The sequence below is a fragment of the Diabrotica undecimpunctata genome, chromosome 9 (genome assembly GCF_040954645.1).
Source record: "Diabrotica undecimpunctata isolate CICGRU chromosome 9, icDiaUnde3, whole genome shotgun sequence".
NCBI classification, from domain to species: domain Eukaryota; kingdom Metazoa; phylum Arthropoda; class Insecta; order Coleoptera; family Chrysomelidae; genus Diabrotica; species Diabrotica undecimpunctata.
In genome coordinates, this window is record NC_092811.1 from 1,608,259 (window position 1) to 1,627,258 (window position 19,000).

General features: G+C 34.7%; 1 protein-coding gene across 3 annotated transcripts in view; it reads left to right on the forward strand.

Moving 5' to 3' along the window:
• Positions 1-18,798, forward strand: part of LOC140449381 (uncharacterized) — a 262,280-nt gene extending 243,482 nt beyond the window's left edge. The window contains exon 4 of one of the 3 annotated variants that reach the window (XM_072542532.1): positions 17,436-18,798. In XM_072542532.1, the coding sequence (XP_072398633.1) occupies positions 17,436-18,068 (633 nt within the window). In that variant the 3' untranslated portion in view covers positions 18,069-18,798. The remainder of the gene's footprint in view (positions 1-17,435) is intronic. The other 2 variants (XM_072542530.1, XM_072542533.1) reach the window with 2 other exon arrangements.
• Positions 18,799-19,000: the final 202 nt, after the last annotated feature.

Genomic DNA, 19,000 nt, shown 5'->3' on the forward strand with positions numbered 1-19,000 from the left:
AATATGTCGTCAACAATCTACTGAAAGCTTACAGTAATTTTTGATGAAACATGTCTCTTAAAATCCATTTCTTTGATTACCACTAAGACATTTTCCCACAGATGTTGGTCATGAGCATGAAGAACATTTCCATCAAGATATTTTAAGTATGAAAAAACGATATCAAGGAAAATATTATGAGAATGCTTGGCGAGTACTGCTAAACATTTAAAAGAGCTGCGCTCGAAGCAAAATACTCAAGAACATTTTTCACAAAAATGTGTTATTTGTATTTGACTGTCACAAGAAAACCATACGTGATAGAAAAGAACTATTATAATTTTTGGATTCAGTATAAAAAGTACAATAAAAATCAGTCAATTAAACTTTTGGCACGAAATGAGACTACCAATTAAAGCCAATTTATACGCAGACGATTTGATTATCTACCACAAAAGCAGAAGTGTGGAATGTGCGGCTGAATTAATACAGAAGTTTTTACACACGCTGGAAAAATGATCACTTAAAACTGGTTTTAACTTTTCTCCTGAAAAAACACAGTACATAATATTCAGCAAACGGAAAAATATAGAGAACGTTAATCTAACTTTAAATGGACATACTCTAAAAAAAAACAAGAGAAAAAAATTGCCTGGGGTTAACTCTAGATTGCACCCTAAACTGAAAAAGCCATATACATACCTTGCAAAATCAATGTCAACCTAGAATTAATCTCCTGAAAATTCTCTCAAACCCAGCAGATACAAGAACCCTATTAAACTCATACCAATCACTTATATGTAGCAAATTAGACTACGGCTCAATATGTTATGGTACTGCCAAAAAAACTACATTAGAAAAACTAAACTCAATTCAAACAACGTTACTAAGAATTGCTCTGTGCGCATTTAGAACTAGCCCAATCAATAGCCTTTAAGTATTAGCTAACGAATTACCTTTACACTTACGAAGGCAACAATTGTCACTAAATTATGCAACTCGTATATCATCAAATCATCAAAATCCCATGCATTCAAATATCATAAAACCTAAATGTATCAGTAATTACAAAAATAAACCTATGAATACACTCCCTTTTTATGAAAGAATCAAATTCAGTGGTTACGACTGTGAGCAGTTTAGTGCCATCATAAATCCAACCCAAAACTTTCCCTCTTGGTCAACTAGTCCACCAATTCTAAATACATCCCTTACTCGCTATCCCAAAACATCCACTAACCCAACAGTAATATATCAATCATACCATGAAATAATATCCCTATATCCAAATTCTGAACATACCTACACTGATACATCAAAAACTCAATGAGGACTAGCAGCGGCTTACATACATGGAGTAGACCATTTTGAAATACGACTCCCTCTGAGTTGTAGCATATTTACTGGAGAAGCACTGGCTATTTTAGAGGCAAATGAACTCATACTACTATCAACAAAAAACATAGAAATAACTTTTTTATAGGTGCCATCACACGTGGGAATCAAGGTAAACGAAGCAGCGGACTAGCTTGCGAATGAAGCTGCACTAGATGAAAGCATCCCTGTGTCACACATGCTAACAAGAAACGACCATATAACCTCTATTAAAAAATATATTACCAACTTATGGCAGAGTAACTGAAATTCCACATCCAACAAATTAAAAGATGTTATAGAAACTGTCGGCACCACCTTACCGCTCCCACTCAAACGTTGTGAAGAAGTGATAATAACTCGACTACGATTAGGACATACTATAACAACCCATATTCACTTAATAAATAAAGAAGCAATCCCTTTCTGCCACAACTGCAAGATCCAAATCACTGTGAAACATATTCTGTTAGAATGCAAAACATACACCCAAGAAAGAAGAAAAAATAACCTCTCTACCAACATATTGTTGGTAAGTGCTAAAATATTTGAAAGACATTAAATTTTACAGTGTTTAATAGAATATATTTAAGTTATATATACATTGTAAGAAACTGAATACTTGTAATTTGTGTTTGTACCCCCTACTAATAACTCTTAGTAGTTGATGCAGGGTCATTTTTGTTTAAATAAAAAAAAACTTTTGGGAAAAACATTATATTTTTTGTTGCCTAGTGTAATTTTCCTCCCCTAAACCCGCTTTTTCCAATTTTAATTTATATCATAAAATTTATCGAAAATATAAATATACATCGCCAATTTATTAAATGAAAACAATACTCCCACAACAAACAGTCCGGATTTCCATCAATTTGTATATATGTTTACAAAAAATAGTTTATATTTTACAACAAAACCTAATCCTTTGAAAAATGAACCCCTACGAGGTTCGATAACAGAATTAATAATATATATAACGAAATTTATTAATTTAGAAATGAGTTTAAAAGGGGCTTTACGGAATTTTATTGTGAAACCCATTTAGTTGCGGTACATTTGAAACAGCGGGCGTTTTTCGATATGAAAATAAAAGCTGTCAACGGTTTTGGGTTGTCATACATTCGTATGTTGGTTTTGGGTGATTTATCGTTATGATCTCTTTATTGTCAACGTGTAAAAGTAAACAAGGTAGAACTGTTTAAATAGGCGATGTTTTGGAGATGAAAAATGACATAAATCTTAAAGAGTCGAGCATTAGAGAGTAAGTAAAACTACAGGGTGTTTCAAAATTGTAAGTCATAAATTAAATCACGCATTTCGGGGACAAAAATAAATTGATTGAGTCCAACTTACCTTAGTACACAAAAGTGTACACAAAAAAGTTACAGCCTTTTGAAGTTACAAAAGAAAAATGCATTTGCATTATCCCCTAAACTACTTGACATTTTGTAATAAAAATGGACACGTTACTTCCTTGTTCTGAAAGCATTTTTCATACAAAAGAAACAACAACATCTAAGCGCACAGAAAAATTTTATGGGTGGTGTGCAGCCCTAAATCCCCCCAAACTTTTGAGTACGTTCAAATCAAATGAATTTTGTGGCATTAGTTTAACACATTATTTTTAAAAAAATTTTGCATCTTATCACTTTTTCAAAAAACTAGTTTTTTCCTAGTTGGCCATAAAATTACAATTAGTTTCTACGGATATAATAATTACAAACAAATTCCATCAATAATAGTCAATAATTTGAAGCTATCATTTATTGCGTGAATAAGATTAATATTAAAAATTTTGATATTACAATGGCCTACACAAGTTGGATTAAATTAAATTATGATTTCAATAAATTTGTCCCCGGAATGCGTGATTTAATTTATGACATACCTTTTTGAAACACCCTGTATAATCGATTTGGAAATGCGTAATAGCGCATTACTGAACGAACAATATTTAACACCGGCTCAGAAGAAATACCGGACATAACCGACTATGAAATAAGAATGGCCCTAAATCAATTAAAAACGTTGAACGTAAAAATGTTGAAAATCGGTGGAAGAAAAATAGAACAGGTATTAAATATTTTATTTAATAAAGTAATTGATGAAGGAAAGATTCCTCAAGAATGGTACAACTCCGAAGTCATTTTACTATTCAAGAAAGGAGACAAAGCAAACATCGAGAATTACCGACCAATATCCTTGCTCTCACATCTGTATAAATTACTAACTAAAATCATAACCAACCGCCTAACACATAAGCTCGATTTCTATCAACCTATCGAGCAGGCTGGATTCAGAAATCATTTTAGTACCATAGACCACTTGCACACCGTAAGAACACTGATAGAAAAATGCACCGAGTATAATGTTCCAATTCATATGGCGTTCGTCGATTTCCATAAAGCATTCGATTCCATCGAATTATGGGCAGTACTTGAATCTCTAGAAAATGCACGTATAGATTCAAGATACACTGACATAATTAAAAACATATATGAAAATGCCACCATGCAGATAAAGCTGGACGAAAGCACAAAAACTAATCCCATAAGACTACAACGGGGAGTAAGACAAGGAGACACCATCTCCCCCAAACTATTTACCCTTGCTCTAGAAGACATTTTTAAGAAACTAGAATGGAACAATAAGGGTATCAACGTCGACAGATCATACTTAAACCACTTGCGATTCGCAGATGACATAGTTTTAATAGCCGATAATATCCAAGAACTAAATGATATGTTACAACAATTAAATGCAGTTTCAGGAGCGGTAGGCTTAAAAATGAACTACAGCAAAACAAAAATACTGAGCCGAGACCAGACAAATATAACAATACAAAATCATACCATAGAAAATGTTGAACATTATGTATATCTAGGTCATGTTATCAAACTAGGAAAACCAAATCAAGATGCTGAAATTAAAAGAAGAACACAACTGGCATGGGGCGCTTTCGGCAAATTAGCATATATCTTGAAAAACACCTCCATTCCTGTAAACTTAAAGAAAAAGGTATATAACACATGCATACCACCAGTTTGTACTTACGGCTTGGAGACAGTAGCCCTTACCAAAAAATCTGCTAAAAAATTAGAAACAACGCAAAGAGCAATGGAACGAATCATGCTTGGAATATCACTAAGAGACAAGATTAGAAACACCGAGATAAGACGTAGAACGAAGATTAGGGATATTGTGGAAGAAATTGCAAAAATGAAATGGCGCTGGGCAGGTCACGTAGCCCGATATAATGACAACAGGTGGACACGGAGAATTCTAGAATGGAGACCAAGGACGACAACAAGAAGCACGGGAAGACCTCAAAAAAGATGGGTAGATGACATAAGAACAGTGGCAGGCAAACAGTGGATTAGATTTGCGCAAGATAGAGAAAGATGGAAGCCATTGGGAGAGACCTACATTCAGGAGTGGATGGAAAATGGTTGACAAAGAAGAAGAAGAAGAAGTAATAGCGCAACATGATTGTTTAAAGTAGAAAAAATATGATTATCGATACGTTCTTGTCTTATTTTAAACAAGAATTTATAAAAATAACGTGAACACCCCTAAAAGATTTGAACACGATACAACCTAAGGAGTAAATGGGCAAGTCTTAAGGAATTAGGCCTCGGTTGGGGAAAACATGATTTTATGAGTTTAAAAATGTCCTAACTGAACAATACGTCGATCGGTTTCGTCTTGGTTTTCGTGATAAAGCACCAACTGTTACAAATTGTTTTCCCAAAAATATGTTTTTTTTTCTATTTATTATTTATGTAAACCTTTTGGTGAACGCCTAGCATTTGTATGGTTACAGAGTGATTCATTAAGAATGTCCAATAAGAGATTCAAACTCCAACTCAATAGATTCTAGTCTTCAAAATACTTGATTGTGCTCAACATGTCTTATAAAAAAATTGCTAGTTTCCGAGATACCGAGTGTTTAAAGTTTAAGTATGGATTTTCATTTTCGCAATAATTTTATATGTTTTCACAATTTCTAGTTAAAAATTGACAATTTTACGTTTTTTTTGTGATGACGATTGCTAATTTAGACTCTAATTTAGCATTGCTTATAGAGGGCGCTAGTCACACTTGGTTGTGTTGATTAAATCAAAGTTTTTTCGGGTAAACTGCTTTTAAAATAATAAAAAAAAATAAAAAAGAAGTATAAATTCTACAAAAACAGTTATTCTTAATTCTTCTTCTTCTTTTTCCTCTTTATAAGCAATTCTGCTTGTTCATTGGCGGATTAATACCTCTATGGAAGGTTGTCATTCCATCTTTTGCACGGTCGTCCAATACTTCTTCTACAGACTGGTGACTATCTCTTGCTATTTTGACGACACGGGTCTCTTCCATTATGCTTATGTGGTTATTCCATTCCTTTTTTTTTATTTTGTGTCCAATTATTTATACACTGTATGTTACATTTTCTTCTAATCTCTTCACTTCTCTTTCGATCTCCCAGCGTATTTCCTTTAATTCTTCTCCGTACTCTCATCTCTGCGTTTCCAGTAGCCTTTGCGTTGTGGCTGTGTCGGGTCTTGTTTCTGAGGCATATGTCATTATTAGTCTTACAGTGGCTTTATAAATTCTTGACCTCATCTCAGTGTTAATGTGTCTGTTTCGCCATATAGTATTATTAAGGCATCCTGCCAGTCAATTTGCTTTTTCTACTTGACCTCTCACTTCCAGGTCTCCATAGCTAGACAGTGTAATTCCCAGGTACTTTATTTCCATTACTTGTTTAATACTGATGCCATCAATTTCTATTTTACGTTGGTTCTTTGCTAACTATTATTGTTTCAGTTTTCTGAGATGAGAATGTCATCTTTTGGTCTTATGTTAAATCTGTGGACTAGTCTTTGCAGACTATCTAACAGAGTATTTTTATTCTTTTGATAATTTCATCCATGATCAAATTGAAGAGCATGGGGCTCAATGAATCCCCTTGTCTTATTTCGCTGCCTATTGCTATAGGTTCTGTAAGTTGTCCATCTATCCTGACTTCCATTTTGTTGTTTTGGTAGATATTTTTTGGATAGTTTTTTTAATATTTAGGGGAACTTCTCTATTATACAGAAGATGGCTTACATATTTGAGTCTTACTCTGTCAAACGCTTTCTTTAGGTCAATCAGAAATGCTGGTCTATTATACTCTAGTGATTTCTCAGTAATTTGCTTTATAACGAATATTGTATCTGTACACGATCGTCCACTACGAAAACCCTGTTGTTTATCTGATAAACTTATCTTCTGATTTATTAGCACTTGTAAAATTTTAGTCCGACAAACACTAATAAAAGCAGTTAAAGCACTATACAAAGAAAACAAAGTAGCTATTAAATGTGGAAATAAAGCCTACAATCCATTTAAGACGACAAAAGGACTTCTACAAGGCTGTGCTACGTCCCCTACTCTGTTTAAAATATTCTTGGAAAAGACACTCAAACCATGGAGGAGAAAGTGCGAAGGAATGGGCATACCAGTAAGAGACGAATACCTATACACCTTAAGTTTTGCCGACGATCAAGTAGTCATCGCACAAGATGAAGAAGATCTCAGCTTTATGCTCAGAAAACTAGAAGAAGAATATAAAAACAACGAAATGGAAATAAACTTAGAGAAAACCGAATACCTAACAACAGAAAACAAGGATATGAGAAACCTAGAGATAGACGAGGGAAGACAAATAAATGGAACAGATAAATTCAAGTATTTAGGAACCATAATATCGAACAAGGGAACAACAGAAGAAGATATAAATAACAGACTGAGACAAACAAGAAACTGTATAAGACAACTAAACTCAGTGTTGTGGGATAAGAACATTACGATAAAGACAAAAAAGAGAATATATAACACCCTGACAAGAAGTAACCTGACATACGGGTCCGAAAACTGGACAATAAACAAGAGAAATAGAGGTAGAATAAGAGCAGTAGAAATGGAGTTCCTGAGGAGAAGCTGTAGACTTACAAAAAGAGACAGAATTGAAAACGCAGAGATTAAGCGGAGAATGGGAGTGCAATCAGACATAATCGACTATATAGAGGAGAAGAGACTATCCTGGTACGGCCACGTCAGAAGAGCGGACAGAGGACGCTAGATAAACAAAATCACAGAATGGAGCCCGATTGGAAGAAGAAAGAGAGGAAGACCCCGAAGGTCATTCAGAGATGAAATCGACGAGGCTATGGAGAAAAGAACCCTGCGAGATGGAGACTGGAATGACAGGGAAAATTGGAGAAAACGGTTGAGTGCAGGAAGACAGTGAAAACTGTGGAAATCCTTAGTAGTAGTAGTAAAATTTTAGTTGTAAGTTTTAGCATAGTATTTAACAAGTTTATACCTCTGTAGTTTTCTGGCTGTTTTTATCTCCTTTTTTGAATAGTAGAAATAGTTCGCTCGTTTTCCATTCTTCCGGTATTTTATTGTGTTATATAATTTTATTAATTAATGTTGTTAATTGTTCTGTCATTGCTGCTCCACAATATTTCTGTAATTCGTTTGGTAACCCGTCTTTACCTGCTGCTTTTCTGTTCTTCGGGTTTTCAAGCATTTTCCGAACTTCCTGTACATTTATATTAAGTTCTTCATTTGTGGTAATTTCTGGTGTTACCGGTTCTAGCGTAGTTGGAGGCTCGAGACTTCCTTGCTCGAGGCTAAGATATTAGACTTAATTTTTGCCCAGCTTTCTTCGACTCCACCACTTTCTGTGATATATGTGTTTCTGCTTTTTACCTTTTTTACCTTTATACACGAAAGGGCAAAACACTAAATAAACGTTACGATTACGACAATTAAAAAATTATAAAGATTTGAATTGTGGCACATAAAAAAGAAGATATTCCCGCTCTCTCCACCAAACATTGCAATCATTGGTAAAGAGAAATGATTTTGAAATTGGTCTATTGGTCTGATGCTATTATCAGGTGACTAAAAAAAAATTCTTTGGAATTAAAATTAAATTATAAAACGCAAATTTTTAATACAAATTTCACCGACCACATCGATATAAATATATATTTATTTCATAAAAAAGATGGATCGATACATCAAAATTATTATATTATGCTAAATAAGCTTGAACAATTTTTATTGGTATTTTAATAAATAATTTCTATAAAATTCATCGGTAATTTTATTATTGAACCGAGTTCGGGTTTGTGTATCACAGGATTACATTTTGTAGTAAAATATTTTTATAAATCGAGTTCGACTAATGAAAATAATCATATTATTTTCACTCTATCAATGGGTTTTGTTTAATCAATTGAACCGTGCATATTTAAAACAGAGTTTGTAATGAAATATATTGATATTTTGTATGGGAAATACTAAAAATACTAAATAAATAAACAAAGCGATGAATGTTACTTTTGTCTTTGTTTTTGCTGATTTTTGTTGGTAAAGACAAATAAACCCAAAAACAAACAGCCCCTGGCTTCTAAAAAATCTATTTTTTTTGATTCCTTGATTTTTCTCTCCAATTTCTCTCTCGCCTATTATAAATTCTTTGGAAGTCCTCTTCTTTTTTCCCCATTTCTCCCTCCTTCAGTATTGTTTTAACATTTCGATTTCTTCCTTTTGCCAAATTATTAGTCATCATCATCATCATCACGTAGCGCTACAACCCTGGGTGGGTCTTGGCGGACTGTACAACTTTTTTCCAATTTGTTCGGTCTTCCATTAACCTAGGGTCAAATGGAATGTCCATTTTCCGGAGATCTGCTTGGATGTTATCTCTCCATCGCATTCTGGGACATTCGAGTGGTCTTTTGCATGTGGGAATCTTCTCCCATACCAGTTTTATAAGTCTCTCGTTATGCAGTCTGTGTACGTGGCCTGCCCATCTTAGTCCGCTGTGATTTAATTCCTTGGACAATATCGGCGTCATTGTAGAGTGCTTTTAATACGATATTGGTTCTGATCTTATACTGGTTTGTGGTGATGTCATGGCGAGGTCCGAAAATTTTTCTAAGTATTTTTCGTTCAAAGCGTCTGAGCTTTTCTTCGTTTGCTTTGGTTATGGTCCACGTTTCGCATCCGTATGTTATTACAGGTCTGACGATGGATTTATAGATTGTGATCTTTGAACTTCTTGTAAGGTTTTTGATTTTATGAGCTTATCCACTGCGAATAGACAGCGGTTTGCAGATTGGATTCTGTCTTTTATTCCTTCAGTAACATCGTTGTCAGCTGTGATTACGGCCCCCAGATACTTAAAACGTTGTACTTCTTCGAAATTGAAGGTGTTGACCGTTACATTTTGTCATATTCTGTCTCTTCGTGTCGTTCTATTTATACACATATATTTCGTCTTCTCTTCATTTAATCTTCAGCCCTACTTCACTTGTTGCTCCTTCCACATTGTTGAAGATGTCTTTCGTGGATAGGATGGAGTCTCCAACGAGATCTATGTCATCTACATATGCAAGTAATAGCTTGGGACCTTGAACCGATAGCAATTCTGTTTTTATTTCGGCCGACCTCGTGGCTTTATCTAATACAAGGTTAAAAAGTAGTGGAGATAACGCATCACCCTGTTTGAGTCCACTGTTGATTTCAAAGCTGCCAGACAGTTCGACCCTCCATACAGACTTTGGTCATCCGAATGAGTTTTTTTTTGGTATTAAGAACTTCGCCATGGCATTCCATACTTGACTTCTTCCTACGCTATCATATGCCTGTCGAAAGTCTATCAAAAGATTGTGTATGGGTCTGTTATGCTCCCATCTCTTTTCTAGAAGTTGTCTCAACTTAAATAGTTGATCTATTGTTGATCTGTTTGCCCTAAAACCGGCTTGATATTCGCCTAGGATATTTTCAGCTTAAGAGATTAGTCTACTAAGAATGATGTTTGAGAGGGTTTTATATGCCGTGTTTAGGAGTGAAATTCCTCTATAATTCGCGCATTTTGTTTTGTCCCCTTTTTTGTGGATGGACACTATTATGTTTTCCTTCCATCGTGCTGGTATCCTTTCTTCTAACCATATGTACGTTATTAGCTGGTGGATTTGGCGATTTAGTGCGTCTCCCCCATATTTTCGAAGTTCTGGTGGTATCCGCCTTGTGATTTTTCAGCTTATTTAAGGCCTTTTGGGCTTCAAAGGAGGGATTTTTAACGGGCATGTCCGCTGTGATATAGATCTCTTCTTTGTGCTGTTCTTCCTGTATGATGTTTAGAAGGTCCCTAAAATACTCTTTCCACTCCTCAGTTACTTCTTTACCGTCGATTATCATAATATCAAATTAATATCAAATCCTTCAATCTTTCGCCACCTTCCTTAAAAATTTCAGCTGAGATACTACTTTCTCCTGCACTTTTGTTATTTTTTAGGTCTCTTATTATTTCTTTGACTTCATTCAAAATTGGTTCCTTGCACGTCCTTTCCTCATCTTCTTGTCAATTCTCATTTCCCTCAAGTTCCTCTTGTTGGTCTGTATTCATCACTAATAATACTAGCTATATTTCTTCAAATCATCTCAAGCTTATTTTTTTCTTAACTTGATTACAACATTTCTCTCTTTCTCTTTTGTGATCCTTCAAGCGCTCTTCGCATAATATGCTTTCCATATATATTAAATTATTATGAAGACATCCTCGTTCTGGATGGAATTCGTTTGAACTGTTTTAGTAGTGTGTTCGTATAACAGTTCTAAGCGGAATTAAGTGTAGTGGTACGCCTACTTCTTTTAGTACCTGTCATAGATGTTGCCTTTTGACCCTGTCAAACGCTTTGTGATAACCTATAAAAAAAGTATAATGGGATATTGAATTACCTAAATTTTTCTGTTATTTGTCTTATGTTCAGTGGGTGTTCCGAGTCCCTCTACCTTTGATAAATCTAGCTTGCTCTTGGGGGATTTCTGTTTCTTGTATAGGAAAGTTTTCAATCTCTCTTTGACTATTTTGCTGGCATGTGAGATAAGGGACATAGTTTTATAATTCATTTAATGGAAGCTGTTTTATATATATTGTTATTGTAGATGTTGTCCAGTCGAAAGGCTAATACTTAGAATAACATATTTTGTTACAGACAAGTAAAGCAATTTTATTCCGGTTTCTTCAGTGGCTTTGGGAATTTCTGCTGTTATCACATTTAGACCTAGTGTTTTACTGATCACCAGCCTCAATTAATTCTTCGTATATTAGGTTCTTCTTCTATTTCTTCAAGGATTTGGTGAACAAGTTCCTAGCATTGATCATTTTTTTGATTTCGTTTCACTTCTTACTTCAATATCTAGCACAAGCATCTTATGTTGTTGGTCTACAATCTACACCTACACAGGCGTAATATTCATAGTTCTTAAACTCGTCAACATGTCCATCAATCATTCAAATGAAACATATATTCGCGTAACAAAGTAGCCCAGTAAACCAACCCCTAACGAATTCCAAACAGTGTCATTCATTCTCTAACAAAAGACATATTTATTTTTATTGACGAGATATATCCTACATTCGGCGCATATGTTATGTGATTTGCAACATCTATTGCCTATATTTTCGGGGACATTATTTGCGGCGCTGCGACGACAATGACACAATGCCAGGGGCGGTTTGTTTGCCGTTCCATCGGTAATGATTCAATTTGGAGACCGACAGTGTTAGGCCTGCTGATATCGGTTGGTCTTTTCTTTCTTTCGAATTGTGCAGCTGTTATTTGTCTACACAGGAACAGGACCGTACTCAGGAGAGTGCTTTTATCGATTTCAACCCTTCTACTGATGATTTTTTTATTCGGTAGTATACGTACAAGCTATAACATCTTTGAGTCACAGATAAATAGAGTAAATGTTTCTTTGCTGATATTTTTTGTATTGCAAAACATTTAAATGACAATTGTTGACTTACACCCCTACCTAGAAATGGGAAAGCTCTTTCAAATGAACTACGAACTCATCAAAGAGAATTTTGTGGCTTTCTTGATTTATTTTCCTATATAATATCATAAGAGAGAAAATTTTGCCGGCAGTATTTTTGAATGGTATGAAAGTTTATTGCCTGGCAATTTTCGCGAATTAAATTTTGGCAGTTAAATCAGGAGTTTGTCAAAATAAAACCAGACGAAAATTTTGCCGGTAAATAATTTTTCTCTCAAATGATATTTGACAAGACTATTTCACGAGACAATTAATGCGCCATATCAACGAAACATAATCTTTATTTATTTGTTAACAATATTAAATGCACAATTATTATGAGCTATAGTCGTTTGCCCATTCTTTTTTATCAAAACATGATTTTGTTTATTATTGAACTTCTGGTGGTGACTGGAATCCAGCTGCAGATATGGTTTTAGACAGCTTGCATTTGTGTTAATTTGTTAATTTAATTAACTCCTGTTCAGAAACACCTTGATTGACCAAGGCTGATACAGCTGAAGATTGATCAGAATAGTTTTTTGTTTTTATGTTTTTTTGTGTCTGTTCCAATTTTTTCAGCTGAAGGCAGATTCAGCAGTTGGGGTGAACGGTAAGAGTCTTTTTGATAAAATCTTTGTTCTCATTTTTTCCATTAATTTCAAAAATAATCTAACTGGGCATACATTTTCGTTTGATGAATTTCTTACCAGCCATTTGCTGCTTGCCAAACTTTTCGAATCGCCTTGATTTTTGTTGGAAAAAATACTGTTGTATTCAATTCGACCCCTAAATTCTCCCATAACATCAAATTCCATCTGGAAAAAGTGAATCTTGCAGTTTACGGCCTCATTGTCTCTCCAAGCAAGTTCAAATGAGCAAATGTGAACTTTTTTTGTGCTCCATCGGGGTTTTCTCGTCGTACTTTTGGATGATTTTTAATAGTTCTTCAGTGGATAATGATTTTGAACTAAGTTTTCTTTTTTCTTTAATATTTTGAAGCTGCCTCCGCTTGGTATCTCTGGCTAATCTTGCACATTTGAAATATATATTTGTGAAAAGGTCAATTTTTATGCCGTACTCCGTAAAATATTTTTCTTGTACCATTTTTGCTGTAGTACCACATTGTACATTCTAGTAAAGACGACTCTTTATAGTCTTCGCCATTGCCCTTTTTTATGTTAAAGACATAATCCTCGAGAATTTGTGCTAGTTTCGGTATGGTAGTATATCTGTCAAGCATAAAATTTCTCACTCCTGGTAACCCGAAATTTGGGTCTAAATAGAGTTTCTGCATCTCTGTGTGTTCAATGGGACATTTTCCGAAACCAATTTTTTTATTTCTTTACCTGGCTGGCATCCAGATCTTGATTTTTCGTCTGGATTCATAATATCTGTCAAAAATTGATTACGCCTCAATGACGTTTGTCAAACTGACAACAATAGAATTACCAGACACCTTCGTGACGGATCTGTCGTAATTTTATCGCTGAGAAATCACGGACAGGAAGGAGTTTTTGTCAGTAGGAAACGTGGCGTTGCTATGACGTTTTATCAGTTAAAAATAGTCTAATGAAATAGTCAAGTAAAAGTTTTATAAAACATAAGTTACAGGTACAGCAAACTCAACAATTTGTTATGAATGTTTGTCACACTTAAACTATAGAATCTTAAGACCAACTGGTATCAAAATAAGGCACTGTTACGACTTTCTACCATTCAGAAAAGAAAAAGAATAATTGTGGAATGATTTTGAATGTATAGCAGATTAATTCATGACACGAATAATTTATGGATAATTGATATCGGTATTAAGAGACGGTTCCCCAATAGGAAGACGATCAGTAGGAAGACCAAATAAACGATGGAATGACAATTTTCCTGGAGGCACATTGAAAAACACACAAACAACAAATCTACATAAAAAGAAAAAGAAAAAGAAGAACAATTTAAGGAAACGATGCCAAAAAAAGAAAGGAAATTAAATATGTATTTAAATATAAAAGATGTTTACTTGCTATATACACGTCAAAATTGTTTAGTACCGAATGATTTTGTGGGCCCACATTGTTCTATTGTGACACAGCTTACACTTTCTCGAATGCACAAGCTATATTTATGTATACTAAAATAAATTTACCAAATTTTTCATTTAGTGGTACTAAATCTAGTCAGTACGACTCTGCGCAGTCTATCTAGGAACCGTTTAGTACTTATGCCGGATTATCTAACAGTGTTTTTGAAAAATTCTCGGAAAGAGGTTTCGAAGAATGAGTCGGTACTTTTTTTCGTAGACAACTATTGGAAACTGACAGTTCGTAGAAAAAAGTAACTGTAAATGCATATAAAACGGTAAATGCTTGTTTTCGGGTTAGATGAACGGTCACTTCTTGAAATTTTGTGACGTTGTTGGTTTCTGAATGAAAGTTTTGGAAAAGAGTTTTGATTTGCCTTTAGTGTGAATACGTCTTGGTGAATTTTTTTCTAAAATGCTATTATTACTTTATTTTACTTCTTGCAAATGCTTTGTTTCTTTTGTTTTCACCAAACTATTTTTTTTTGTACTGTAATGACAGATTATTTTAAAAAAAAATATGCTTGTGATGTATAGTCAATTTAAAATGCCATCTTAACAATTGATTTTTTGAGATATGAATCTTAAAACAAATCCTGCATGCTATATCTGTCATGGTCTGGGGCAGCATGTCGTCTAAAGTTGTGGGAAATTTACAATTTATCGATGGGATTGTAAACACGGACAAATATTTGAATATTTTAGAAGAATCTCTTTTACCGGTTATGGAACACCCTTTAACATCAGCGGAAGATTTTGTCTTCCAACAAGATGGCGCAGGTTGTCATACCTCAAAAAGTGTTTAAAATGGATTGAAGACCATGGCATACAACTTCTGGAATGGGTTTCTAACAGTCCCGACTTGTCTCCAAAAAAGACTTTATGGCGTGAAATGAAAGAAGCTTTGAGAAAACATCCTGCCAGGTCCGTCAATGAATTGAAGGAAAAATTGTAAGAAATATGGAATTCGTTTACATTAGAAATTTGCAGAACTTGGTACAAATTATGCCTCGAAGAATTGTGAATGTCATTAAAAATTAAGGGGATGTAACTCACTGGTAAACTTTCACATTTTTGTTTGTTAATATTATATATATAGGTGAAGAAAAACAATACCTACAAATTTTACCCTCAGAAGTAAAGAATGCCCTACAGAATGCAAAACAAGGAAAAGCACCGGGTCCTGATCAAATTCCAGTTGAACTGTTAAAAGCCTTAGATGACGGTAATATAAAGAGACACCCGAATTCTCAACCACATATATGTAGAGGGCAACATCCCGGAAGAATGGCTTAAATCGATATTTTTACCTCTACCAAAAAACAACAATCCCAAATCATGTAATGACTATAGATTGATAAGCCTAATGTGCCACCCTTTAAAGATTCTCTTGAAAATTGTTCAAAACCGAATTTATAAGAAATGTGAGGAGCAGATAGATGAAACTCAGTTTGGCTTCAGAGGAGGCATGGGTACAAGAGAGGCACTATTTGCGTTGACGGTACTCTTGCAGAAATGTCGGGAATATAACAAGAGTGCATATGTATGCTTCATAGACTTTAGGAAGGCCTTTGACCGAGTGCAGCATATGAAGTTAATAGATGAATTAAAAAACATCAATTTAGACAAAAAACACATTGAGTTTATTAAGGCTATATACTGGAACCAGAAAGCAGTAGTAAAGGTGAACGATATAGAAACAAATAATATACCGATTGCGAGAGGGGTTAGGCAAGGATGCGTCTTGTCTCCGACGCTTTTCAACGTGTACTCACAGGTCATATTCAGAAAAGCCTTATGGGAAAGAAAAGAGGGAATAAGAATTGGTGGAAAAATCATAAACACCATGAGATTTGCAGATGACACGGTAATTATGGCTGAGAGTATAGAAGAATTACAAACTTTACTAGATGCAATAAATAGTGAATGCATTCAAATGAGACTTGACATCAACACAGATAAGACCAAATTTATGATAGTATCAAGGAGTCCAATAAATAATGAACAACTAACTCTTGGTGGACAGCAAATAGAGAGAGTGACAAAATATAAATATCTTGGAGCTTACATCAACACAGAATTAGATCCAGACCAAGAGATCCGGGTACGAATAGAAATGGCAAGGGCAGCGTTCTTAAAATTCAAACAATTGTGCTGTGACAAAAATCAGGTTTGTTAAATGTTACGTCTGGTCGCAACTATTGTACGGGGTAGAAACATGGACACTAAAAGCGCAAATAGTTAAAAAGATTGAAGCCTTTGAACTTTGGATATACCGGAGAATGTTGAGAATTCCATGGACTGCCAGGGTCACCAATGAGGAAGTGCTGAGAAGGATGGGTCGAGACAAAAAATTGTTGAGATCGATAAAAGTACGCAAGACTGCATACCTTGAACACATACTAAGAAATAATAAATATAGTCTTCTGCAGGTCATCATGCAGGGTAGAGTCGATGGCAAAAAGGGAATAGGTAGAAAGAGGAAGTCATGGCTGCGAAATATTCGAGACTGGACAAACATGACTGTAGACGAATTATTCCACGTTGCAAAAGACAGAGAAGCTTTTAAAAATGTGGTCGCCAACCTCCGTTAATGGGGACGGCATAGGAAGAAGAATATTATATTCCATGCGTTTTTTTTTAAATTTTTTAATATTCTGTTTAATCAATAGTTTTCATTACGTTATAAAATATTTTCTATAATTAGGAAATTCAAAAATGTTGCGCTTTTATTTTTGTTCTCTAAAATTTAATTTGAAGGGGGGTCGTAAATGGTAAATATGTATTTTTGGTAAACCGCTTTGGCGAGACAAAGTTAAAGCGTTTACTCCAGCAATTCGTTAACGCCATCCTTAAAGATTTACTAGGGATGTTTTATGCCAAACTGAGCAAAGATAAACCTGTTCAGTTCATCACTAGAATATGTGTTTCACTGAATAATTCCAGTATAATACGGTGAAACCTAAGTTCACACATAACTATTACCATCTACCAGTATTAATTCTAGCAACGCGTCACTTGATTTCAATTTTACTATAGATTTAATGATTGTTCAGAAATAATTTTAAGCTTTAATGCCTTTCTAAGTGCTATTGAATATATATTCTAAGCAAATTCTTATTTGTTCCAGGTTTGGTTCAAGAATCGAAGAGCAAAATGCCGACAACAACTCCAACAGCAACAACAGAAAGAATCCAACAGAACGACACCCACACCAGCTAAATCAAAACCGAGTAAAGTGTCCCCAGTTACGGCTTCAGTGCCCACTACAACCGTAGCTCCCCCTCCAAACATCCCCACACCGACGACTTCAGTGTCACCGCCAGTCGTCAATATAAAAAAAGAGTCCCCTCAAGTTCAACCTTACAAAAACAACGGCAATCTCACACCTTTAGGAAGCAACACTTCGAGCGTTATAACTACACCTTCCCCGCCGATTACTCCGGGTAGTAACCCGGGCAGTAATCCTTCCGTAAACGCAGCCTACCACGAAGGCTACAACTCTTTTAACTGGCATTCCAACGGCCACAATTCCTCCCCCCATCACTACTACAGCCAAAGCTATAACCCCGCTTACTACACTCAGATGGACTACTTCAACCAGCAGAACTCACAGAACCAGATGCAGATGAGCAACCACATGGGCGGCACCTATCAAATGGGCAACTACCCCGGCATGTCCATGTCCGCCTCGCACCATCAAAACTTCAGCCCCAGACACCCGACGGACTGCAGCTTGGATTACATGAACCAAATGGTTTAGTCAAAGTACAAACGTATTTTTCTATGTTAGGACAATCGATATATCGTTTAAGTGCATATCAGAGTGTAAATAAATATTAATATGCGGGCCTAAAGTTCTGCACTGTACAATAAGAAAAAAATCGAATCTTTGTATATATTATTTTATTTAGCTTTGTTTCTAAAAGGGTTTATCTAATACTACAAAAATCTAGTGAGTATTCGGAAACATTGAGATTATGTCAATGGTTGCAAGACGAAAATTTTAGTATACAGTATTTCTTAATGTCTGACAGCACGCTTAGCAAAGTCTAATATGTTAGAAAGAAAAGCTTAAATCGATGGTGTCACGACAGAAAGGCATAAGCGCCATTGAGAGTTTTTTTCAGGAGACACAAAAAACGTTTAATTTCGCTTAATATTTCTTTTTTTACATTTTATTATTATCGAACTGAGGCATTTTGACTTACCATATGTTAGTTATAAAACAATTGTTATAAACATGAGATATTTAACATTTTGGTGCTTACGCCTTTAATGTTAGGTTCTGTGGTGTTTAAGCCTTTTTGAAAGGCGGTTACCATATTTGGAAAAAAGTATTTTGATCAAAAAATGTCGCTTAGGAACTTGTACGCCTTTTAATTTTACGGAATTATAACAAAAATTGAGAATAAATCTTTTCATTTTAAAGCATAACAATTAAGTAAAAATAATACAAATTAAACAATACACAATAATATATTTATGAGTTTCTTAGAGTTATATTGGTGTAAAAAAATACAAAAATAAAGTTAATATAATTATCACGTTATATTAAGTAAAAAACAACAAAAACTATTAAAACGTACCATTTTTCTACATTGATAACTAAGTAATTTGTACTATAAAACTAATAGAAATAAAATACAAATCAAAATTTGATAACAGAAAATAACATTTATCAATAACAAAGCA